This window comes from Thalassophryne amazonica, chromosome 10 (genome assembly GCF_902500255.1).
Source record: "Thalassophryne amazonica chromosome 10, fThaAma1.1, whole genome shotgun sequence".
Taxonomy (NCBI): domain Eukaryota; kingdom Metazoa; phylum Chordata; class Actinopteri; order Batrachoidiformes; family Batrachoididae; genus Thalassophryne; species Thalassophryne amazonica.
Window position 1 is genome coordinate 68,144,290 of NC_047112.1, and position 27,404 is coordinate 68,171,693.

The following is a 27,404-nucleotide window of genomic DNA, read 5'->3' on the forward strand; positions in this document are numbered from 1 at the left end:
TAGACATGCTAACGCGTTAGCATCGCTCCCGTTTTTAAGTTATAAAATACATCTATCAACTGTTTCAGAAGACCATAACAGGTCGGTTTAACATAGAAAAGGTAAATAATACTCACAGACGTATGCTCTTTAGGGTTTTAACGGGGGAAAATTAAGCGAAAGAAATAAACGAACCAATTGACCGAAGCATTGCTTCAATCTGCGAACCACGCTTCGATTGGTTCAAGGTTCAAAGCAAAGCCGCGCTGCAGAAAAGTTGATTAAGGACCCGCTGCAGGGTCTGTAATCAATGTAGAGAAATGATCATTTTCCTGACAAACACCCGCCAAAACAATGGCCACTCTGAAGGACCGATAACAGAATCGTTAAGCACAAAGCTTATTGATGTCGGTGGATCGAATCATTTCTTAACGATACCCGAAAGGAACCGGTTCTCGATACCCATCCCTAGCCATTTGTATTGGAAAGGCACCAATCTACTGGAGGAATTGGCACGATCACAAAATATCCACACTGGGAAATCTTTATAAGGATGGGGGTATTAATGTCATATAATGAAATATTACAAAAATACTCTCTGACGGGTAAAGGACACTTTTGGAAATATCTTCAGATAAGGAATTGTGTAAAGCCACTGCCTCAGTCTTCGGATGCCAATCCCATTTTGGACTATTTGAATCTCCCACCTCATCATCATCGACCCTCAACATTCTACAGGAGAATCAACTCAGCACTCAGTGATGGCTGTAAAGCTTTGAAAGTTTTATGGGAGAAAGACATTGGAACTGTGTTAAAAGATGAAGAGTGGTTTAAAATTATATCTGAAAATGGAAAATCTGTAAGAGAATGTAGAGGTAGATCTACACAATATAAAATACTTCAGAGATACTACTGGACTCCAACAAAGCTGCATAGACTGGGCCTTATGAATAATCCGTTATGCTGGAAATGCTGTAATGAGGCTGGGACTCTTATGCACGGTCTGTGGGAGTGTAGAGTTATAAAACCCTTCTGGTTAAAGGTGGTGCAAATTCTTAGTGATTGGCTGGGGAAGCCCTTACCTTTTTGTCCCAGATTATGTTTATTGGGGGATAGAGCATAGATACCTAACATTTCTGCTGGGAAATTCTCAGTCATCATGGTAGGGGTCTCAGTAGCTGCTAAAGTTATTCTAACCCACTGGAAAATACAGACCGCTCCAGAAGTAAAGAATGGGCCAATAAGATGACAAAAATGGCTTCTTATGAGTGCATGCTCAACAAGCTTAAAAACAAGGACAAAAATCAGTATGGGATCATTTCTGGTCATACATCACGATAAATAATTCTTAGATAGGAATATAACCCTAATAATAGGTTAAATATGCTTTAATGTGGTGGTTACTGATGCCTGAGAGGTTTATATAATGATGTACTTCTTTGTGCTTACCTGCACTGTTTTTGAGTTACAACTCCGGTTCCAACTGACTCTTGGTTTTTTGTTTTTCTTGTGTGTATTTCTCATGTAAACATGAGGTCTGTAATATTGTATTTGCCATGTACCAACTGAAACACTAATAAATACTTGAATTATAAAAAGAAATCATGGAGGGGTCTGAAATTTTAATCTTCGGTGCACGTCCACTGTGAGAGACATAATCTAAAAAAAAATAAATAAAAAATAAAAATCCGGAAATCACAATGTATGATTTTTTTAATAATTTATTTGTATGTTACTGCTGCAAATAAGTATTTGACCCCCTACCAACCAGTAAGAATTCTGGCTCTCACAGACCTGTTAATTTTTCTTTAAGAAGCCCTCTTAGTCTGCACTCTTTACCTGTATTAACTGCACCTGTTTGAACTCGTTACCTGTATAAAAGACACCTGTTCACACAATCAATTACACTCCAACCTGTCCACCATAGCCAAGACCAAAGAGCTGTCTAAGGACACCAGGGACAAAACTGTAGACCTGCACAAGGCTGGGATGGACTACAGGACAACAGGCAAGCAGCTTGGTAGAAGACAACAACTGTTATGATTATTTATTAGAAAGTGGAAGAAACACAAGATGACTGTCAAGCTCCCTCGGTCTGGGATTCCATGCAAGATCTCACTTTGTGGGGTAAGGATGACTCTGAGAAAGCTCAGAACTACACAGGAGGACCTGGTCAATGACCTGAAGAGAGCTGGGACCAGAGTTACAAAGATTACATTAGTAACACATGATGCTGTCATGGTTTAAAATCCTGCAGGGCAGCAAGGTCCCCCTGCTCAAGCCAGCACATGTCCAGGCCCGTTTGAAGTTCACCAGTGACCATGTGGATGATCCAGAGGAGGCATGGGAGAAGGTCATGTGGTCAGATGAGACCAGAATAGAGCTTTTTGGAATCAACTCCACTTACCATGTTTAGAGGATGAGAACAACCCCAAGAAAACCATCCCGACTGTGAAGCATGAGGGTGGAAACATCATACTGTGGGGGTGCTCTTCCGCAAAGGGGACAGGACGACTGCACCGTACTGAAGGGAGGATGGATGGGGTCATGTATTGCGAGATTTTGGCAAACAACATCCTTCCCTCAGTAAGAGCATTGAAGGTGGGTCATGGCTAGGTCTTCCAGCATGACAATGACCCCAAACACACAGCCAGGGCAACTAAGGAGGGGCTCCGTAAGAAGCATTTCAAGGTCCTGGAGTGGCCTGGCCAGTCTCCAGACCTGAACTCAACAGAAAATCTTTGGAGGGAGCTGAAACTCCAAACCTGAAAGACCTGGAGAAGATCTGTGTGGAGGAGTGGACCAAAATCCCTGCTGCAGTGTGTGAAAACCTGGTGAAAAACTACAGGAAACATTTGACCTCTGTAATTGCAAACAAAGGCTACTGTACCAAATATTAACACTGATTTTCACAGGTGTTCAAATACTTATTTGCAGCAGTAACATACAAATAAATTCTTTAAAAAAATCATACATTGTGATTTCTGGATTTTTTTTTTTTTTTTGATTATGTCTCTCACAGTGGACATGCACCTAAGATGAAAATTTCAGACCCCTCCATGAGTTCTAAGTGGGAGAACTTGCAAAATTGCAGAGTGTTCAAATACTTATTTTCTTCACTGTATATTGTGTGCGTCACAAATAACTTAAAATGAACAGATAATCTTGAGAAAATGTTTAGATTGGAATAAGACCTCTTTGACTTCTCCATCATGACTGATAAATCTCACCTCTGCCTTCTCCCCCAGCAGTTCATCTTTGACAGCTCTCTCTTCATCTTTCGTCATCCTTTTCTCGTGTTTTTTGAAGTACTTCCTCTTTCGGGCCTGCAGGTTAAACCATGTGTAGGCGAAGGCACGGACCTGGGGCAGCAAAGCCTCGATGAATGGATGGAATTCATCCTGTGGAAGACAGCCGCAGAGAACTCAAAATGACCAGAGTCACCTCCAACTGAAGTACGCAGCCTGATTACGTCGCAGGAAACCAGCATAAAAGTTTAAATGTGATACATGCAAGTACATGTATTATGTTGTTTTACAACAAGCCTATGACTGAGTTTTCTACAGTGATGTATGGAGTGCATCAGGGGTCAGTGCTTCCCCCACTGCAGTTCTTCCTCATATTTTGCAGGTATATTTTCCTGAAATTTTTTTTTTTTTATTTTGCTCGGTCAGCTCACGTGGAACGCCTCGGCATCATCAGTCACTCCAACAGTCCATGGGCGTTACCCCTTCACATGGTTTCCAAGGCAGGCAGCGGATGGCGCCCTTGAGGTGATATCGCTGACTTAATGATACCATGACACCAGACTGCTACCCAGTACCCAGCATGCAGGATTTTTCAGCACACCTGGCTGTATGGTCATCTTCTCGAAGATGGATCTCATTCTCACCCGCTGGCCATCCCCAAAATGGTAGCTATGACCCCTTTTGGACTGTCTGAGTTCCTGAGAATGCCGTTTCGCTTTAAGAACACCGACCAGTCCTTGCAGCACCTCATGGACTCTGTTTGACCACCGACACGAGGCTCTCTGTAGCCTGACACGAAGCTCTCTGTAGAACAGTGTGAGGTCAGAGGAGTTGTGAACACAGCACTCCGACAGCAGGGAGAGAATCAAAGACTTGTGTGACTGCTTTGTGGGAACACGTTGTCCTTGCAGCGGCAGGAGGAGCAACACGTGCAGACAGAGTGCTGCCGTCTCCTGGAAGGACGGACCAGTTTAACTCCAGAAATGATGACACACTCGAAAAGTTGAGGCTCAGGAAAACTGTGCCACGGGGGGAAAAAAACCCAGGAAGAAACTTCCGGATGAGCATTCTCAAGAGGAAAAGAACAAAAAACTAAACACAAACATGATGACATAATACAGTCAGCAGACTCACAGACAGCAACCGCTACAGTCTGTCTCCATCCACTGACACAACAGACTGATCACACTCAGCAGCTCACTGTGTTAGTTTACATTTACACTCTGACTGTGTTAAAATGTCTCATCAGCTCTTTGAGGCTCAGATTAAAGTTACTGTGTGTTAGTTTACATTTACACTCTGACGGTTTTAAATTGACCGATTTATTCTCTGAGGCTCAGATTAACTTTACTATGTGTGAGTTTACATTTACACTCTGTCTCATGGTATTAAAGTGTACGAACGGCTCTCTGAGGCTCAGATTAAAGTTACTGTGTGTTAGTTTACATTTACACTGTGTCTCACGGTGTTAAAGTGTCCGATCAGCTCTCTGAGGCTCAGATTAAAGTCACTGTGTGTTAGTTTAAATTTACACTGATGGTGTTAAAGTGTCTGATCAGCTCTCTGAGGTTCAGATTAAAGTTACTGTTTGTTAGTTCACACTTACACTGATGTTACACTGTTGTTAAAGTGTCCGATCAACTCTCTGAGGCTCAAATTAAAGCAGTGGTGGGCACAGTTCCACTAATCCACTAACCAGTAATTAGCAAAGCTAACATTTTTGTTTGCGGATTAGCTTTTCAGACAACTTTAAAAACCATCAGCGGACCAATTAGCTTCCGCTTAATTTAGTTCAGTCTGCTAACTTCCTTTTTTGCTGTCATACAGATAAAGCTGAACGGTCACAAACATCTGTAAAACCTAAAATCCTACGTTAGCTTCTGACGTGTGCTTTGCAATCAACAGACCACTGTGAGAAGCTCAGTCCTCCCATCGTAAAAGTGGGCAGACCAGCTATTGCAAAGAAGAAGAAAAAGAAGTAATTTGCTTTCAACATGCCGATACAGTGTGCAGGAGTCATGAAGCACAAAGCACTTCTCGCTCATGGTTTCATTTAAACCAACTAATTCCGGGTAGTTTAGGGAAAATAACAGCAACTCTGTCATTTTGACAAAGTGAAAATATCAGCTATATGTTTTAGTTTTAAAGTAAAATCAAAACCAGAAAAATCCGCACAACCAGGGCACTCCCGCGCAAAAAGCTTTATTATATACAGGTAATGGTAATGTTTTGGACTCAGCCCTCCTTCAGACTTGTCTGTAGCCTGACACATTAGGCTCACTGTCAGCTTTATAACGCAGCCATTTTCTGCTGACTAACTCGCACACGCACCGAGTGGTGGCAGGAGGCTGCGGCGGAACTCGAGCTGCTCCGAGCGGCCTGCTGCTCCACCTCCAGCCCCGCGCTGACTAACTTTAAGGTGCCTCGGGCCGGGCTCGGCCCGGCCGCTCCAAACTGCGCAGAGAAACGCAGCACTTTGAAGCTGCGCCGCGCACGAGCGCAGCCGTGCGTGTGATCCACATGACGCGGGAACGTGTGACGTCCCGTCATCCTCCGCCAAGTTCGGCTCGGAAACCAGCGTTAAACCGAGTGTTTTCCCCGCGGGACGCCGCTCGGATGGGACAACTCCAGAAGTTGACATTTTGCCGGGACGATGTGAGGTTTCGCTTGTTGAGAGTGAGCCGGTTTGACGGTATTCCACGTCACATCGTCCCGGATCGGTGGCTGTCCGCGGACCGAGGATTACGGGGCCCACAGATTTTTAACCGACGTACGGTGACGCACACGGACAGTAAAAACAGCTTCGGTTCTTTTTTCCAGTCCTACCATCTCCGAGCCGGGCCGCCGCCGCCGCGGGGGAACGTCAGCACCGATATCACCACCACTCCACGGCGCGCGCGCGCTCACTCCACCTTCATTTTCCACACTGTGCGCGTGCCAGCTGGAATAAATCCGCGGCGCGCGACACCAGAAGCGTCCCGCACCAGCTCCCCCCCCCCTCCCCGCCCCAGGCTGCGGCAGAGAGCCCCCCCCCCCCCCCCCCCCCCCCCCACACACACACACACACACACACACAACATTTGGTCTGTTAACATCAAAATACTAAAACTATAAAGCTTCTTAAAAATTATTCCCCTTGTTTGGGGTGATATATAAAAGATCCAAATATTTTGCACATCAATATGTGCTTTCGATCATCCATGTAAGCTTCTTGATTGTTAAGATACACCAAAAGCTGTTTTTTGGATGCTGTCTTGTTTAATTTTCACCTTTGACTTTTGATTGGGCTACTCCAAAATGTAGTCATCTCTTCATATCTATCCAAGTAAAGTTCTCACCATGTTTGAATGAAATCCTCCACTGGTTTTTGAGTTATCTTGTCCATCAGTCTCACACACTGACCAGTAAAAATGTGTCCAGTAGGTCCTTTAAAAGTACCACATGAAGGGATCAAGACTTTTTAAACCACAACAGCTGGAACCAAACCTGAATCATCTGGGTGCTGGTCGTCATCAGAAAAAAAGAACAGTTTGGTGACAGAACGAAAGGAACACATGTTTACAAACATTTGTGCTCCAGTCTTCCACCAAGAAAGTCTGTGGTTCAATTCCCCCCCCCCCACACACACACAACATGCAGACACACTCCAACCCGACACACTAGTTAATGCTGACCTACTGTGTCAAACCCCTACCAAACACGAGTTAATCCCACTCCAGTCTGTGAGACCCCTACCAAATGCATGAGTTAATCCCACTCCAGTCTGTCAGACATCTACCAAACACGAGTTAATCCCACTCCAGTCTGTGAGACCCCTACCAAATGCCTGCGTTAATCCCACCTCAGTCTGTGAGAGCCCAACCAAACACAAGTTAATCCCACTCCAATCTGTGAGACCCCTACCAAATACATGAGTTAATCCCACTCCATTCTGTGAGACCCCTACCAAACACAAGTTAATTCCACCCTAGTGTATCAAACCCCTACCAATCCCCCACCCCCACACACACAACGCAGATACACTCCAACCCGACACACTAGTTAATGCTGCCCTAGTGTGTCAGACCCCTACCAAACATGAGTTAATCCCACTCCAGTCTGTGAGACCCCTACCAAATGCATGAGTTAATCCCACTCCAGTCTCTCAGACCTCTACCAAATGCATGAGTTAATCCCACCCCGGTCTGTCAGACCCCTACCAAATACAAGTTAATCCCACTCCAGTCTGTGAGACCCTACCAAATGCCTGAGTTAATCCCACCTGTCTGTGAGAGCCCTACCAAACACAAATTAATCCAACCCCACTCTGTGAAACCCCTACCAAATGCATGAGTTAATTCCACCCCAGTCTGTCAGACCCCCACCAAAACGAGTTAATCCCACTCCAGTCTATGAGACCCCTACCAAATACATGAGATAATCCCACTCCAGTCTGTGAGACCTCTACCAAATACATGAGTTAATCCCACCCCAGTCTGTGAGAGCCCCACCAAAATGAGTTAATCTTACTCCAGTCTGTGAGACCCCTACCAAACACAAATTAATCCCACCCTAGACTGTCAAACCCCGACCAAATGCATGAGTTAGTCCCACCCATCTGTCAGACCCCTACCAAATGCATGAGTTAGTCCCACCCCAGTCTGTCAGATCCCTACCAAATGCATGAGTTAAACCCACCCCAGTCTGTCAGACCCCGACCAAATGAGTTAATCCCACCCCAGTCTGAGACCCCTACCAAACATGAGTTAATCCACCATAATCTGTCAGACCCTGACCAAATGCATGAGTTAATTCCATCCTAGTCTGTCAGACCCCTACCAAAATGAGTTAATCCCATCCGTCTGTGAGACCCCTACCAAACACAAATTAATCCCACCCCAGTCTGTGGGACCTCTACTAAACACATGAGTTAATCACACCCGAGTCTGTCAGACCTTACCAAACATGGGTTAATTCCAGTCTATGAGACACAAACCCAGCACATGAGTTAATCCCACCTCAGTCTATCAGACCCCTACCAAACCCATGAGTTAATCCTGCCCCAGTCTGTGAGACCTCGACCACATGTGAGTTAATGTCACCCCAGTGTGTGGAACCCCTACCCGACACACTAGTTAATCTTACCCTAGTCTGTCAAACCCCTGCCAAACATGAGTTAATCAGTCCCTGGTCTGTGGGGGTCACCTCCCCCCGTATTCTTTCTGTGTGGAGTTTGCGTGTTCTCCCAGTGTCTGTGTGTGTTTCTCCCCCCACCGTCCTTTCTGTGTGGAGTTTGCATGTGCTCCTCGTGTCTGTGTGTTTCTCCCCCTCCCGTGTCCTTTCTTTGTGGAGTTTGTGTGTTCTCCCCGTCTAAATGTGGGTTCCCCCCGTGTTCTTTCTGTGTGGATTTTGCGTGTTCTCCCCATGTTTGTGTGGGTTTCTCTCCCCCCTGTGTCTTTTCTGTGTGGAGTTTGCATGTTCTCCCCGTGTCTGTGTGGGTTTCCCCCCTATGTCCTTTCTGTGTGGAGTTTGTGTGTTTTTCCCATGTGTGTGTGGGTTTCTCCCCGGTCTCCTTTCTGTGTGTGGTTTGCGTGTTCTCCCCATGTCTGTCCCCCCCCCATGTCCTTTCTGTGTGCAGTTTGTGTGTTCTCCCCGTGTCTGTCCCCCCCCCCATGTCCATTCTGTGTGGAGTTTTCATGTTCCCCCCATGTCTGTTCCCCCACATGTCCTTTCTGTGTGGAATTTGCGTGTTCTCCCCGTGTCTGTTTCTCCCCCCCACCCCATGTCCGTTCTGTGTGGAGTTTAAGTGTTCTCCCCGTGTCTGTGTGGGTCTCCCCATGTCCTTTCTGTGTGGAGTTTGCGTGTTCTCCCCATGTCTGTGTGGGTCTCCCCATGTCCTTTCTGTGTGGAGTTTGCGTGTTCTCCCAGTGTCTGTGTGTGTTTCTCCCCCCACCGTCCTTTCTGTGTGGAGTTTGCATGTTCTCCTCGTGTCTGTGTGTTTCTCCCCCTCCCGTGTCCTTTCTTTGTGGAGTTTGTGTGTTCTCCCCGTCTAAATGTGGGTTCCCCCCGTGTCCTTTCTGTGTGGATTTTGCGTGTTCTCCCCATGTTTGTGTGGGTTTCTCTCCCCCTGTGTCTTTTCTGTGTGGAGTTTGCATGTTCTCCCCGTGTCTGTTTCTCCCCCCCCATGTCCTTTCTGTATGGAGTTTGCGTGTTTCCCCCATGTCTGTTCTTCCCAGTGTCCTTTTTGTGTGGAGTTTGTGTGTTCTTCCCATGCCTGTTTCGTCCCCCACCCCCGTGTCCTTTCTATGTGGAGTTTGCGTGTTCTCCCTGTGTTTGTGTGGGTTTCTCCCCCCATGTCCTTTCTGTTCGGAGTTTGTGTGTTCTCCCCGTGTCTGTGTGGGTTTCTCCCAACCCCCCGTGTCCTTTCTCTGTGGAGTTTGCGTATTCTCCCTGTGTCTGTCCCCCCCATGTCCTTTCCGTGTGGAGTTTGTGTGTTCTCCCCGTGTCTGTTTCTCCCCCCCATGTCCTTTCTGTGTAGAGTTTGCGTGTGCTCCTCGTGTCTGTGTGGGTCCCCCCCATGTCCTTTCTGTGTGGAGTTTGGGTGTTCTCCCTGTGTCTGTGTGGGTTTTTCTGCCCTCTGCCCGTGTCCTTTCTGTGTGGAATTTGTGTGTTCTCCCCGTGTTTGTGTGGGTTCCCTCCGGGTGCTCCAGCTTCCTCCCACATCCAAAGACACGCAGGTTAGGTGGACTATCCCAGCAGTCATGCTCGATGCCTGCTGGGATAGTCTGCAGCTCCCCATAACCCTTAATTGGAGTAAGTGGGTGTAGAAAATGGATGGATTTTAGTTTTATTGTATTTTTCACCTTGCTCATATGCTTCTATTTCCGTAAATAATGTGTTATTGTGAAATTAATCAATTCCATACACTTGACATTCTGCAGCTAAACAGGATTGTTGACGTTCTCTTCACAGATTCCATTTATTTCTTTGGGGCGAATCAATTCAAAATGTTCACTTCTAAAAAGATGTTGTCAATTCAAATGTGGGGAAGAAAAGTGGGCATGGCCAAACTCCAAAGGTTGTATAAAGGTAAAAAAAAAGTCTGATATGGTTTGGAGCTACCCCTGAAACAAATTTCGGCTCGATCTCTCTAAAAGCTGCAACCCATTGGCTCTAGGTGGAATTTCAGTATGGTCGAAGGGCAGATGAGAACACCTCAAACAAACTTTAGTGTCGTCATGGGTATGGACATGTACACCAAGTCTCAGCTTCATTGGTCCAGTGGTTCCAGACAAGAAGATGGTTATATTCCATCACTGCCGATAGCTGATGGGTGAAAAGACCACCTGACCATCAGTCCAGGTGAGACCGTCAATCCAGGTGAGCTTAAAATGATACGGGCCTTGATACAGGCTTCATTTGGACACAATGTTCAATACAGAGTTCATTTGGGGACACTGTCTCTGCACAACAAAGGCTCTGCAATTCAGTGTCAGAGACTGCTGAAGGCTGTCAAGGAAAGGATGTTTGACAGGAGTTAAACATGTCCCAAATCTGTGCGACTCCACAACAGGAGTTAAACAATCAATCAATCAATCAATTTTTTTTTTTATATAGCGCCAAATCACAACAAACAGTTGCCCCAAGGCGCTTTATATTGTAAGGCAAGGCCATACAATAATGATGTAAAACCCCAACGGTCAAAACGACCCCCTGTGAGCAAGCACTTGGCTACAGTGGGAAGGAAAAACTCCCTTTTAACAGGAAGAAACCTCCAGCAGAACCAGGCTCAGGGAGGGGCAGTCTTCTGCTGGGACTGGTTGGGGCTGAGGGAGAGAACCAGGAAAAAGACATGCTGTGGAGGGGAGCAGAGATCAATCACTAATGATTAAATGCAGAGTGGTGCATACAGAGCAAAAAGAGAAAGAAACAGTGCATCATGGGAACCCCCCAGCAGTCTACGTCTATAGCAGCATAACTAAGGGATGGTTCAGGGTCACCTGATCCAGCCCTAACTATAAGCTTTAGCAAAAAGGAAAGTTTTAAGCCTAATCTTAAAAGTAGAGAGGGTGTCTGTCTCCCTGATCTGAATTGGGAGCTGGTTCCACAGGAGAGGAGCCTGAAAGCTGAAGGCTCTGCCTCCCATTCTACTCTTACAAACCCTAGGAACTACAAGTAAGCCTGCAGTCTGAGAGCGAAGCGCTCTATTGGGGTGATATGGTACTACGAGGTCCCTAAGATAAGATGGGACCTGATTATTCAAAACCTTATAAGTAAGAAGAAGAATTTTAAATTCTATTCTAGAATTAACAGGAAGCCAATGAAGAGAGGCCAATATGGGTGAGATATGCTCTCTCCTTCTAGTCCCCGTCAGCACTCTAGCTGCAGCATTTTGAATTAACTGAAGGCTTTTTAGGGAACTTTTAGGACAACCTGATAATAATGAATTACAATAGTCCAGCCTAGAGGAAATAAATGCATGAATTAGTTTTTCAGCATCACTCTGAGACAAGACCTTTCTGATTTTAGAGATATTGCGTAAATGCAAAAAAGCAGTCCTACATATTTGTTTAATATGCGCTTTGAATGACATATCCTGATCAAAAATGACTCCAAGATTTCTCACAGTATTACTAGAGGTCAGGGTAATGCCATCCAGAGTAAGGATCTGGTTAGACACCATGTTTCTAAGATTTGTGGGGCCAAGTACAATAACTTCAGTTTTATCTGAGTTTAAAAGCAGGAAATTAGAGGTCATCCATGTCTTTATGTCTGTAAGACAATCCTGCAGTTTAGCTAATTGGTGTGTGTCCTCTGGCTTCATGGATAGATAAAGCTGGGTATCATCTGCGTAACAATGAAAATTTAAGCAATACCGTCTAATAATACTGCCTAAGGGAAGCATATATAAAGTGAATAAAATTGGTCCTAGCACAGAACCTTGTGGAACTCCATAATTAACTTTAGTCTGTGAAGAAGATTCCCCATTTACATGAACAAATTGTAATCTATTAGACAAATATGATTCAAACCACCGCAGCGCAGTGCCTTTAATACCTATGGCATGCTCTAATCTCTGTAATAAAATTTTATGGTCAACAGTATCAAAAGCAGCACTGAGGTCTAACAGAACAAGCACAGAGATGAGTCCACTGTCCGAGGCCATAAGAAGATCATTTGTAACCTTCACTAATGCTGTTTCTGTACTATGATGAATTCTAAAACCTGACTGAAACTCTTCAAATAGACCATTCCTCTGCAGATGATCAGTTAGCTGTTTTACAACTACCCTTTCAAGAATTTTTGAGAGAAAAGGAAGGTTGGAGATTGGCCTATAATTAGCTAAGATAGCTGGGTCAAGTGATGGCTTTTTAAGTAATGGTTTAATTACTGCCACCTTAAAAGCCTGTGGTACATAGCCAACTAACAAAGATAGATTGATCATATTTAAGATCGAAGCATTAAATAATGGTAGGGCTTCCTTGAGCAGCCTGGTAGGAATGGGGTCTAATAAACATGTTGATGGTTTGGATGAAGTAACTAATGAAAATAACTCAGACAGAACAATCGGAGAGAAAGAGTCTAACCAAATACCGGCATCACTGAAAGCAGCCAAAGATAACGATACGTCTTTGGGATGGTTATGAGTAATTTTTTCTCTAATAGTTAAAATTTTGTTAGCAAAGAAAGTCATGAACTCATTACTAGTTAAAGTTAATGGAATACTCAGCTCAATAGAGCTCTGACTCTTTGTCAGCCTGGCTACAGTGCTGAAAAGAAACCTGGGGTTGTTCTTATTTTCTTCAATTAGTGATGAGTAGAAAGATGTCCTAGCTTTACGGAGGGCTTTTTTATAGAGCAACAGACTCTTTTTCCAGGCTAAGTGAAGATCTTCTAAATTAGTGAGACGCCATTTCCTCTCCAACTTACGGGTTATCTGCTTTAAGCTACGAGTTTGAGAGTTATACCATGGAGTCAGACACTTCTGATTTAAAGCTCTCTTTTTCAGAGGAGCTACAGCATCCAAAGTTGTCTTCAATGAGGATGTAAAACTATTGACGAGATACTCTATCTCCCTTACAGAGTTTAGGTAGCTACTCTGCACTGTGTTGTTATATGGCATTAGAGAACATAAAGAAGGAATCATATCCTTAAACCTAGTTACAGCGCTTTCTGAAAGACTTCTAGTGTAATGAAACTTATTCCCTACTGCTGGGTAGTCCATCAGAGTAAATGTAAATGTTATTAAGAAATGATCAGACAGAAGGGAGTTTTCAAGGAATACTGTTAAGTCTTCTATTTCCATACCATAAGTCAGAACAAGATCTAAGATATGATTAAAGTGGTGGGTGGACTCATTTACTTTTTGAGCAAAGCCAATAGAGTCTAATAATAGATTAAATGCAGTGTTGAGGCTGTCATTCTCAGCATCTGTGTGGATGTTAAAATCGCCCACTATAATTATCTGAGCTAAGCACTAAGTCAGACAAAAGGTCTGAAAATTCACAGAGAAACTCACAGTAACGACCAGGTGGACGATAGATAATAACAAATAAAACTGGTTTTTGGGACTTCCAATTTGGATGGACAAGACTAAGAGACAAGCTTTCAAATGAATTAAAGCTCTGTCTGGGTTTTTGATTAATTAATAAGCTGGAATGGAAGATTGCTGCTAATCCACCGCCCCGGCCCGTGCTACGAGCATTCTGACAGTTAGTGTGACTCGGGGGTGTTGACTCATTTAAACTAACATATTCATCCTGCTGTAACCAGGTTTCTGTTAGGCAGAATAAATCAATATGTTGATCAATTATTATATCATTTACCAACAGGGACTTAGAAGAGAGAGACCTAATGTTTAATAGACCACATTTAACTGTTTTAGTCTGTGGTGCAGTTGAAGGTGCTATATTATTTTTTCTTTTTGAATTTTTATGCTTAAATAGATTTTTGCTGGTTATTGGTAGTCTGGGAGCAGGCACCGTCTCTACGGGGATGGGGTAATGAGGGGATGGCAGGGGGAGAGAAGCTGCAGAGAGGTGTGTAAGACTACAACTCTGCTTCCTGGTCCCAACCCTGGATAGTCACGGTTTGGAGGATTTAAGAAAATTAGCCAGATTTCTAGAAATGAGAGCTGCTCCATCCAAAGTGGGATGGATGCCGTCTCTCCTAACAAGACCAGGTTTTCCCCAGAAGCTTTGCCAATTATCTATGAAGCCCACCTCATTTTTTGGACACCACTCAGACAGCCAGCAATTCAAGGAGAACATGCGGCTAAACATGTCACTCCCGGTCTGATTGGGGAGGGGCCCAGAGAAAACTACAGAGTCCGACATTGTTTTTGCAAAGTTACACACCGATTTAATGTTAATTTTAGTGACCTCCGATTGGCGTAACCGGGTGTCATTACTGCCGACGTGAATTACAATCTTACCAAATTTACGCTTAGCCTTAACCAGCAGTTTCAAATTTCCTTCAATGTCGCCTGCTCTGGCCCCCGGAAGACAATTGACTATGGTTGCTGGTGTCGCTAACTTCACATTTCTCAAAACAGAGTCGCCAATAACCAGAGTTTGATCCTCGGCGGGTGTGTCGTCGAGTGGGGAAAAACGGTTAGAAATGTGAACGGGTTGGCGGTGTACACGGGGCTTCTGTTTAGGGCTACGCTTCCTCCTCACAGTCACCCAGTCAGCCTGCTTTCCCGGCTGCTCGGGATCTGCCAGGGGGGAACTAACGGCGGCTAAGCTACCTTGGTCCGCACCGACTACAGGGGCCTGGCTAGCTGTAGAATTTTCCACGGTGTGGAGCCGAGTCTCCAATTCGTCCAGCCTGGCCTCCAAAGCTACGAATAAGCTACACTTATTACAAGTACCATTACTGCTAAAGGAGGCCGAGGAATAACTAAACATTTCACACCCAGAGCAGAAAAGTGCGGGAGAGACAGGAGAAGCCGCCATGCTAAATCGGCTAAGAGCTAGTAGCTACGCTAAGCTAGCGGATTCCTAAAAACACGCAAAGTGAATAATGTGTAAATAATTTAGAGGTGATTCAGCAGAAGGAGTGCTTTAGTTAAGGCACGTAAAGATTACACTGGGAAACAAATCGTAATCTAGATAACTAGATCAATCTAACTGCGCAGATTAAACAGCTAACAGATACAGAAAAACACCGCTGTGCTCCGGAACAGGAAGTGATACAATACCGCAGTGAGAGCCAACCACCAGTAGAGGCAAGCTGAGAAGAAACAATGTCCCCAGTGTGTGAGACCTCCTTCACAGTCTGACAAGTGTTGGCAAACGGCTATAAAAACCACGTGACACGTGTTGGCAAACTCTTATAAAAACCGTGTGACACGTGTTGGCAACCGCTTATAAAAACCGCATGACACGTGTTGGCAAACGGCTGTAAAAATGGCATGACACGTGTTGGCAAACGGCTATAAAAACCGCGTGATATGTGTTGGCAAACAGCTATAAAAACCGCGTGACACGTGTTGGCAAATGCTTATAAAACCGCGTGACACGTGTTGGCAAACGGCTATAAAACTGCGTGACACGTGTTGGCAAATGCTTATAAAACCGCGTGACACATGTTGGCAAACGCTTATAAAACCGCGTGACACGTGTTGGCCAACGCTTATAAAACCGTGTGACACGTGTTGGCAAACGGCTATAAAACTGTGTGAAATGTGTTGGCAAACGGTTATAAAACCGTGTGACACGTGTTGGCAAACGCTTATAAAAACCGTGTGACACGTGTTGGCAAACAGCTATAAAACCCGCGTGACACGTGTTGGCAAACGCTTATAAAAACTGCGTGACACGTGTTGGCAAACGCTTATAAAACCGCGTGACACGTGTCGGCAAACGCTTATAAAACCGTGTGACACGTGTTGGCCAACGCTTATAAAACCATGTGACACGTGTTGGCCAACGCTTATAAAACCGCGTGACACGTGTTGGCAAACGCTTATAAAACCGTGTGACACGTGTTGGCCAATGCTTATAAAACCGTGTGACACGTGTTGGGAAACGCTTATAAAACCGTGTGACACGTGTTGGCAAACGCTTATAAAACCGTGTGACACGTGTTGGCAAATGCTTATAAAAACCGTGTGACACATGTTGGTAAATGCTTCTAAAAAAACCATGTGACACGTTTTGGCAAACGGCTATAAAAACCGCGTGACATGTGTTGGCAAACGGCTATAAAAACCGCATGACACGTGTTGGCAAACGCTTATAAAACCGCGTGACACGTGTTGGCAAACGGCTATAAAACTGCATGACACGTGTTGGCAAACGCTTATAAAACTGCGTGACACGTGTTGGCAAACGCTTATAAAACCGCGTGACACGTGTTGGCCAACGCTTATAAAACCGTGTGACACGTCTTGGCAAACGGCTATAAAACCCGCGTGACACGTGTTGGCAAACGCTTATAAAAACTGCGTGACACGTGTTGGCCAACGCTTATAAAACCGCGTGACACGTGTCGGCAAACGCTTATAAAACCGTGTGACACGTGTTGGCCAACGCTTATAAAACCGTGTGACACGTGTTGGCAAACGCTTATAAAACCGTGTGACACGTGTTGGCAAATGCTTATAAAAACCGTGTGACATGTTGGCAAATGCTTCTAAAAAAAACCGTGTGACTCGTTTTGGCAAACGGCTATAAAAACCGTGTGACACGTGTTGGCAAATGGCTATAAAACGGCGTGACACGTGTTGGCAAACGCTTATAAAAACCACGTGCCACATGTTGGCAAATGCTTATAAAAACCGTGTGACATGTTGGAAAATGCTTATAAAACCCTATGACACGTGTTGGCAAATGCTTATAAAACTGTGTGACACACTTTCATGTGTCCGATGTGTTGAACATGGACATGCTTCTGTGTTTCATGTTTCACTCTCTTTGTTTCAGGTCCAGTTGTCAGATCAAACTTTTGTACATCAATAAATGAGTTTTTAATCCACTGGTTGTCTGTCTGTCTTTCTGTCCCAAAAGTGCATAATTGTTCTGAAATCCACTCCTCTCACATTTTTAGGAGGAATTTCTCGTAACCTGGTACAAGTCTTTGAACTGTCATCAGAATGTCGCAGCACTTGTACCAAAGCAGCGCTTGTCAGCAGACGATGTTATTGTGTCAGAACACTCTTCTTCTTTTTGTCGTGTTCCTTCATAGCCAGAGGGGCGAGGGCTATAAATGCTCCCCCCGCCCCCCAACACCATTACATTCAAGCAGAGGTGGGCACAGATAACCAAAAAATTAACTTCGATAACAGATAATCAGATAACTGAAAAGTTATCTTTGATAAAGATAAACCAATAAGCCACCCAAAAATGTATCGGAAGTTACAGATAATTGATAACCGATAAATTCCAGTATTGGTTCTGGTACATTTGCAAATACTAAGAAGCTGAAATTGACTTTTAACACGATCACTTTTGAAAGCATCAAAAGCAAAAAAGTCCCAAAAAATGAGCCAGTATTTCCATATTTGACCATGCTGCCCGCTGTAGGAAGCTGCACAGAAGAATCCTCAGAGCACCCACAAAACTAGCTCTCTACTAATCATAATGCTCCAGTCAGGCGGAGGTCTTGAAAAATAAAGTCATACTAACTTATGGTTTTGTGAAAATACTGATAGAATAACTCCATTAATGTCAATTCTGTCATTTGTACAAAGTTAATATATAACATATATCTTTTAATGTTGAATAATGCATTAATTCTGAGGTTTTGTAACAAACACAGACTGCAAAGCATTCTGGGTAAAAGTGCCTCAGCTAAACACTGATTGGTTCAGTCATTCATTATGTAAACCAACACGTTAATGTGACTGTGTCGTGTGTTGGTTTAAAGATAAATGTGCTTTTGTAAAATATTCCATTTTTATTTGTAAAAACAGGCATTTTTACGGAGCCCTGGAAGTGTCATCGCAAAATGTTTTGCATGTGGAGAGAATGTTTGATGATGTGCGCACATTTTATGATGTTTTAAAAGGTGCACTCAATATTAGTAAGTAAGTAAGTAAGTAAATTTATTTATATAGTGCCTTTCACAGACATAAGTCACAAAGCACTTCACAGGTTAAAATGCAATAATAAAAACATGGATAAAACAAAGGACAAGGTTAACAACTGGTCAGTTCTGAAAAGCCTTATCTTGACACATAAATGTTGGCTTTACACTGTGCATGTTTTGGCCATTTTTCAGATGATTTTTCATTCGTGCGAGAATTTTTTGGACCGAGTTTCAGGTTAATCGCGCGTCCTGCATCGTGTAGTGGAGTAACAAGCTTTAACATCTCACGACCACCTGCAGCTGCTGAAGAGCTACAAAGCATCCAACCGCAGAGCTGTCTTGTAATGTTTTTTGTTGTTGTTGTTTTGTTTTTAAACTTAATTTGTAAAAAAAAAAAAAAAAAAAAAAAAGCCATTTGCAAAGCCAAAAAGTTGATTTGACCACCATCTGATATAACCGGGTCAAAATAAATAGAACACTGCCATCTACTGGTGCTCAGACGCTTATTACTTGGGGTGAATACTGCCATGAACACTACTGGCCAGTAGATGGCAGTAGTGGCCTTGAAAACTTGCCAAACAAAATTCCAGATAATCCGTCTGCTACATTTAAGATGCGTGGAATTTAAACGCAAATACAATAATGTCTATAAACCCAGAGAATATATTCACGAGAGTTTTAGGCACTAGAGTTTAATGCTGTTGTCCGTGGAGCCTGAACAGAGTGTGTGAAATGCATTTGTCCTGTCGTGAACATCTGAGATTACCCTATGCTACCCATAATGCATTGCTGCTGGGCACAGCATGTGCTCACAAAACCTTAAAAATGAGCACATTACTTTAAAACGAAAACATATATCTGATATTTTCACTTTATAAAACTTCAGACATGACGATTTTAAATAACTTGTCCAAAATGAGTAGGTTAAAATTTGAACCATAAGTTAAAAATGTATGCCTCTGGATGACTTGGGTGATACTGCAGTTATGTCAGTATGGTGTTAAAGGAAATTATTTATTTATTTATTTATTTTTTGGGGCGGGGCGGGGGGGGTGTCACCAGTTCTCCTTTGCCTACAGAGGATAGAAAAGTTTTTTCTGAAAACAGCTCTCTTCAGTTTACAGAAAGCAGAACAATATACTTATTAGGAAACTTTTAACAGGTAGGTCTCAACTGCTTTTAAGTTTTAAAAATGTTTTTCACTGTTCAGCTTTGTTTACAACGTTATCGGTCTAAAAGTTATTGGTCGGCAATTCGTCTGAAGATAATTAGTCCGATGATGGTTTTTAAAGTAATCTAAAAAGATAATCCGATAATGAAAACATTATCTTTGATAATTATCTGTTATCGGATTATCGGAAGTGTGCCCACCACTACATTCAAGGTCCACTTGTTAAGACATTTTCCACACAATCATAATGATAATATTAATAATAATACATTTTTTGTCAGAAATAAAACATTGTTCAATCAATATTACTCTGAGTGTTGTAGTTTCACCACCATACGAGGTCTGTTAGAAAAGTATCTGACCTTTTTATTTTTTTCAAAAACCTGATGGATTTGAATCACGTGTGCTTGCATGAGCCAACCTTGAACCTTCGTGCGCATGCCTCAATTTTTTCACGCCTGTCGATTGCGTCATTTCCTCGTAAGCAGCCTTTGTGTGAGGTGTGTGTCGTGCGCTCGGCGTTTTTTCATTCCAAGGAAAATGGCGGAACAACTGGAGCAGCGCGACTGCATCAAATTTTGCCAGAAACTGGGCGACAGCCAGGTGGAAACCATTCGGATTATTCAGACGGCTTTCGGTGACGATCCTATGGGCATCACACAGATTAAGGAGCGGTACAACCGGTTTAAAGACAGGACATGCTGGACTCCGAAAAATGATGCCCACCTCTTCCACCATTCGGAAGATTCAGATGGCTTTCGGTGGCTTTTCAGTCGTGTGACTATCCAAGAAATTGTGGAAGAGGTGGGCATGTCACAACATGTCCTGTGAGACTTCAACACGAAGGCGCTTTTGCTCCGTCAGCTTTGTGCCGAAGCCATCGGCATGAATTTTGCTGCAACTCTTTTCATGGCTAAATCTTCTGTCACAGTGGAATGTGCCGAAAAAGTGCTGATGTCCACCTCTTCCGCAATTTCGCGGATAGTCACACGACGGTCCCACATCACCACAGCCTTCACTTTGGAAATGATCTGGTCATTTCAGCATGTTGATGGCCGACCGGAGCGTGGCTCGCTCTCCACCATTGTGCGGCTGTCTTTAAACCGGTTTTGAGGAAGCGGAACGTGGACTTTGCTGACTTGGTCTTCGGAGTGAGATTGCATCAGAATTTTGGCTCTCTGTTGGGACTGTTTACACAGAGACTGCTACCTGCTGCTTTGGACTTGAACTAACAGTCTTTTTCAAGACTTTTTTACTTTTTTACCTTTTTACTTTTTTTTTACTTTTTTACTGTGCTCCAACGCCTAAGGAAGACCTCTAACGGTCGAAACATCGCGACGGAGCACTTTTATCAGCTAACTTTCATCAGCGTTGGCAAGCTAACTAGCTTGCTAACGCTTTCGTTTTTATTTATTTTTTATTTTTATTTTTTTATTTTTTTTATTTATTTTTTTTTTTAGCACTGTTGTCGTGCGTTATCTGTGCTGCTCCACAGCGTGTTTAGTCGATTTTTATTTTATTTTAGCACCGTTGTCGTGCGTTCGCTGTTGTCGTGCGTTGCCTGTGCTGCTTCATGGCCTGTTTGGTGCCTTGATTGGGGCACTCCTTCTGCTGAATCACCTCTAAATTATTTACACATTATTCACTTTGTGTGTTTTTAGGAATCCGCTAGGTTGCGTAGCTACTAGCTCTTAGCCGATTTAGCATGGCGGCTTCTCCTGTCTCTCCCGTACTTTTCTGCTCTGGGTGTGAAATGTTTAGTTATTCCTCGGCCTCCTTTAGCAGTAACGGTACTTGTAATAAGTGCAGCTTATTTGTAGCTTTGGAGGCCAGGCTGGGCGAATTGGAGACTCGGCTCCGCACCGTGGAAAATTCTACAGCTAGCCAGGCCCCTGTAGTCGGTGCGGACCAAGGTAGCTTAGCCGCCGTTAGTTCCCCCCTGGCAGATCCCGGGCAGTCGGGAAAGCAGGCTGACTGGGTGACTGTGAGGAAGAAGCGTAGCCCTAAACAGAAGCCCCGTGTACACCGTCAACCCGTTCACATCTCTAACCGTTTTTCCCCACTCGACGATACACTCGCCGAGGATCAAACTCTGGTTATTGGCGACTCTGTTTTGAGAAATGTGAAGTTAGCGACACCAGCAACCATTGTCAATTGTCTTCCGGGGGCCAGAGCAGGCGACATCGAAGGACATTTGAAATTGCTGGCTAAGGCTAAGCGTAAATTTGGTAAGATTGTAATTCACGTCGGCAGTAATGACACTCGGTTACGCCAATCGGAGGTCACTAAAATTAACATTAAATCGGTGTGTAACTTTGCAAAAACAATGTCGGACTCTGTTGTTTTCTCTGGGCCCTTCCCCAATCAGACCGGGAGTGACATGTTTAGCCGCATGTTCTCCTTGAATTGCTGGCTGTCTGAGTGGTGTCCAAAAAATGAGGTGGGCTTCATTGATAATTGGCAAAGCTTCTGGGGAAAACCTGGTCTTGTTAGGAGAGACGGCATCCATCCCACTTTAGATGGAGCAGCTCTCATTTCTAGAAATCTGGCCAATTTTCTTGGATCCTCCAAACTGTGACTGTCCAGCGTTGGGACCAGGAGGCAGAGCTGTGGTCTTATACACCTCTCTGCAGCTTCTCTCCCCCTGCCATCCCCTCATTACCCCATCCCCGTAGAGACGGTGCCTGCTCCCAGACCACCAATAACCAGCAAAAATCTATTTAAGCATAAAAATTCAAAAAGAAAAAATAATATAGCACCTTCAATTGCACCACAGACTAAAACAGTTAAATGTATTGTAATCTATTAAACATTAGGTCTCTCTCTTCTAAGTCCCTGTTGGTAAATGATATAATAATTGATCAACGTATTGATTTATTCTGCCTAACAGAAACCTGGTTACAGCAGGATGAATATGTTAGTTTAAATGAGTCAACACCCCCGAGTCACACTAACTGACAGAATGCTCGTAGCACGGGCCGTGGCGGAGGATTAGCAGCAATCTTCCATTCCAGCTTATTAATTAATCAAAAACCTAGACAGAGCTTTAATTCATTTGAAAGCTTGTCTCTTAGTCTTGTCCATCCAAATTGGAAGTCCCAAAAACCAGTTTTATTTGTTATTATCTATCGTCCACCTGGTCGTTACTGTGAGTTTCTCTGTGAATTTTCAGACCTTTTGTCTGACTTAGTGCTTAGCTCAGATAAGATAATTATAGTGGGCGATTTTAACATCCACACAGATGCTGAGAATGACAGCCTCAACACTGCATTTAATCTATTATTAGACTCTATCGGCTTTGCTCAAAAAGTAAATGAGTCCACCCACCACTTTAATCATATCTTAGATCTTGTTCTGACTTATGGTATGGAAATAGAAGACTTAACAGTATTCCCTGAAAACTCCCTTCTGTCTGATCATTTTTTAATAACATTTACATTTACCCTGATGGACTACCCTGCAGTGGGGAATAAGTTTCATTACACTAGAAGTCTTTCAGAAAGCGCTGTAACTAGGTTTAAGGATATGATTCCTTCTTTATGTTCTCTAATGTCATATACCAACACAGAGCAGAGTAGCTACCTAAACTCTGTAAGGGAGTTAGAGTATCTCGTCAATAGTTTTACATCCTCTGACAACTTTAGATGCTGTAGCTCCCCTGAAAAAGAGAGCTTTAAATCAGAAGTGTCTGACTCCGTGGTATAACTCTCAAACTCGTAGCTTAAAGCAGATAACCCGTAAGTTGGAGAGGAAATGGCGTCTCACTAATTTAGAAGATCTTCACTTAGCCTGGAAAAAGAGTCAGAGCTCTATTGAGCTGAGTATTCCATTAACTTTAACTAGTAATGACTTCATGACTTTCTTTGCTAACAAAATTTTGACTATTAGAGAAAAAATTACTCATAAACATCCCAAAGATGTATCGTTATCTTTGGCTGCTTTCAGTGATGCCGGTATTTGGTTAGACTCTTTCTCTCCGATTGTTCTGTCTGAGTTATTTTCATTAGTTACTTCATCCAAACCATCAACATGTTTATTAGACCCCATTCCTGCCAGGCTGCTCAAGGAAGTCCTACCATTATTTAATGCTTCAATCTTAAATATGATCAATCTATCTTTGTTAGTTGGTTATGTACCACAGGCCTTTAAGGTGGCAGTAATTAAACCATTACTTAAAAAGCCATCACTTGACCCAGCTATCTTAGCTAATTATAGGCCAATCTCCAACCTTCCTTTTCTCTCAAAGATTCTTGAGAGGGTAGTTGTAAAACAGCTAACTGATCACCTGCAGAGGAATGGTCTATTTGAAGAGTTTCAGTCAGGTTTTAGAATTCATCATAGTACAGAAACAGCATTAGTGAAGGTTACAAATGATCTTCTTATGGCTTCGGACAGTGGACTTATCTCTGTGCTTGTTCTGTTGGACCTCAGTGCTGCTTTTGATACTGTTGACCATAAAATTTTATTACAGAGATTAGAGCATGTCATAGGTATTAAAGGCACTGCGCTGCGGTGGTTTGAATCATATTTGTCTAATAGATTACAGTTTGTTCATGTAAATGGGGAATCTTCTTCACAGACTAAAGTTAATTATGGAGTTCCACAAGGTTCTGTGCTAGGACCAATTTTATTCACTTTATACATGCTTCCCTTAGGCAGTATTATTAGACGGTATTGCTTAAATTTTCATTGTTACGCAGATGATACCCAGCTTTATCTATCCATGAAGCCAGAGGATACACACCAATTAGCTAAACTGCAGGATTGTCTTACAGACATAAAGACATGGATGACCTCTAATTTCCTGCTTTTAAACTCAGATAAAACTGAAGTTATTGTACTTGGCCCCACAAATCTTAGAAGCATGGTGTCTAACCAGATTGTTACTCTGGATGGCATTTCCCTGATCTCTAGTAATACTGTGAGAAATCTTGGAGTCATTTTTGATCAGGATATGTCATTCAAAGCGCATATTAAACAAATATGTAGGACTGCCTTTTTGCATTTACGCAATATCTCTAAAATCAGAAAGGTCTTGTCTCAGAGTGATGCTGAAAAACTAATTCATGCATTTATTTCCTCTAGGCTGGACTATTGTAATTCATTATTATCAGGTTGTCCTAAAAGTTCCCTAAAAAGCCTTCAGTTGGTTCAGAATGCTGCAGCTAGAGTACTGACGGGGACTAGCAGGAGAGAGCATATCTCACCCGTGTTGGCCTCTCTTCATTGGCTTCCTGTTAATTCTAGAATAGAATTTAAAATTCTTCTTCTTACTTATAAGGTTTTGAATAATCAGGTCCCATCTTATCTTAGGGACCTCGTAGTACCATATTACCCCATTAGAGCGCTTCGCTCTCAGACTGCGGGCTTACTTGTAGTTCCTAGGGTTTGTAAGAGTAGAATGGGAGGCAGAGCCTTCAGCTTTCAGGCTCCTCTCCTGTGGAACCAGCTCCCAATTCAGATCAGGGAGACAGATACCCTCTCTACTTTTAAGATTAGGCTTAAAACTTTCCTTTTCGCTAAGGCTTATAGTTAGGGCTGGATCGGGTGACCCTGGACCATCCCTTGGTTATGCTGCTTTAGACGTAGATTGTGGGGGGGTTCCCATGATGCACTGTTTTTTTTCTTTTTTTGCTCCGTATGCATCACTCTGCATTTAATCATTAGTGATCGATCTCTGCCCCCCTTCACGGCATGTCTTTTTCCTGGTTTTTTCCCTCAGCCCCAACCAGTCTCAGCAGAAGACTGCCCCTCCCTGAGCCTGGTTCTGCTGGAGGTTTCTTCCTGTTAAAAGGGAGTTTTTCCTTCCCACTGTGGCCAAGTGCTTGCTCATAGGGGGTCGTTTTGACCGTTGGGGTTTTTCATAATTATTGTATGGCCTTTCCTTACAATATGGAGCGCCTTGGGGCAACTGTTTGTTGTGATATGGCGCTATATAAGAAAAAAGTTGATTGATTGATTGATTCTGCATTAAGTGGAATTGATGAGCCATATTAAGAGAACAAAAAGTTGTTTGCTCATCTTACCAATAATGACCGCCTACTGTGCCTGCAGCCACCTCCCAGGTCATTATCATCCCCCAGAGGGACAGGGTTCAAACTTTCCCTCCATACGCACCATTTGGGTTCAGGTTAGCACAGGGTTGTTGTTGACTACAGAAAGCGCCAGGAAACAGGATGAAATGGTTGATATATTACTGCTGAGGCCTTTCAGGCTTTGGACAGGACCTGCACCCTACCTCACCCCAGTATGGTGTCGTGCATGTTGAAATCTGGTTTCTGGTTCCAGAAATAAATGTTTCGCTGTAAAGAACTGTTTGCCTGTGTGCTAGTAGGAAAGAGCTGTCTGTGTACTAGCAGGAACTAGCAGGTTGGTTCCAGTTGAAGCTTTACAGACTCCATCTCCAGGCTGAGGCCGCAATCACTGACACCGACGTCCTTTATCCCACGTTTCACTGATATCACACAAACACATCCATGTGCACGCTTTGCTATCCAGTTAGCGAGCGCAGCCAACGGACAGACACAAGTTTTTAAAGGACAAATAAAAAACATTGAGCAGGTTGGATTGAAAGAGGTTTTTTTCTTAAAGTGTGCAGCAGGCGGACTGGTTTGACTTTAACACGCTCAGTGCACGTGCAGAGTCAAGAAAAATACATGTCTGGGACCAGGACTCAATCTGTATTAAATGACTCGGATCAAGACGTCCTGTATCAGGTGAGCGATGTGTATTTATTAAAAATGTTCATATTCACGGAGCGGAAAAGAAGAACTAACCGTAAAGATGAACGTACGTCATGTCCAGTGGGACGAGGCTGATTCCTGAGGACAGAATTCAAACTCACCATCCACCACGTCTTTGCAGTCATGTCGTAACACAGTTGCCATTTCACCGAGGTGTCGGCATCACGGCAGCGTCCCGGCACCGCCATTGATGGCACCACTCCGAAGTGTCACCATCAAGTTAGGCTTAAAACAACAACAACAACAAAAAGGATCTGCAGGAAGATCAGTTCTTTGTCTTGTTGGTGTTTTCTTCTCAGTGGGTCCAGTGGTCTTGTTAGACACTGTACCAGTTCCAAGTCCAGATCCTGGACCTCAGCGTGGCTCCTGCACATGGATAAACATTTGAGAAAAGTGATTTTCCTCTAAGCGGAGCGATGCTTCTACATGGAACTACGTGAGAACTTTAACCATCATTTTAGCAGAAATACTGAATGAAGAACATCATCACTTCAAATAACAAGCAATGAATGAATGAATTTTCTAGTGAAATATCACATGTCCAGCTGGATTCTTGCTGATGGTGACTCAGCGTGAGTGGGCAACGCCCGTCCTCGCTCACCGCCCGTCCTCGTTCACCACATTTTAGGAAAGTGACAGTCCCCCGGTTCTTACCTGGTCCTTGAAGATGTGGTCGACCGCGCTCCAGAAGCTTGAAGTACACGATCGACAGACTGTTTTTGCTGGAAGAAGACTCCTGAAGCCACAAAGACCAAAGTCACAGGATTCACTTCAGACCACAAAACCCGGTCTCTCAGGCTCAGAAAGCCCCACGTGTTGTGGTTTGGTGGTTGTTCACACGCTGACCTCACAGCGAGACGACGGACTGCAGCCTTCCTATGAGCCCTGTGTTAGAGTCCCAACCCGGTCTGTGCTCAGCACTTCTTTTATCACAGAAGCTGGATCACCAGTTAAAACCTCCACACTCGCCAGCTGTCCTCTTCCACTCCCAGCCTCTTGGAGTTTGTAACTTCAGTAGGTGGGCTGTTCCACACAGTTTGTTTTTGTCTCTCTGTAAATCACAGCCCCGTGTCATTATGTCCACTCACGTCGTCTCTTTGCCTGAAATAGCTCAGACAGCTTTCAGATTTTCACCTCTTGTATAAGTTTGAGGAAGTTAAAGTTACTAAATGGTGACTATTTCCGACTGGTTGGTTGGACTTGGGTTTGGAGGGACTGGATCGATGGCAGCCAGAGGAAACTAAGTTACTT

At 43.6% G+C, this 27,404-nt stretch overlaps 1 protein-coding gene across 7 annotated transcripts in view; it reads right to left on the reverse strand.

Moving 5' to 3' along the window:
• The window catches only part of nfic (nuclear factor I/C), a 152,780-nt gene extending 126,416 nt beyond the window's left edge, over window positions 1-26,364 (reverse strand). For 3 of the 7 annotated variants that reach the window (XR_004563118.1, XM_034180197.1, XM_034180193.1), the window contains exons 1-2: window positions 26,255-26,364; window positions 3,210-3,380 (exon numbers count right to left, since the gene is read on the reverse strand). Coding sequence is in view for 6 of the 7 variants with exons in the window: in XM_034180197.1 (XP_034036088.1) it covers window positions 3,210-3,380; window positions 26,255-26,341 (258 nt within the window). In the remaining variant the exon portion in view is untranslated. Of the gene's footprint in view, window positions 1-3,209; window positions 3,381-6,053; window positions 6,191-26,254 lie in introns of those variants that run through there. The other 4 variants (XM_034180198.1, XM_034180194.1, XM_034180195.1 and 1 more) reach the window with 3 other exon arrangements.
• Between the last annotated feature and the right edge of the window lie 1,040 nt (window positions 26,365-27,404).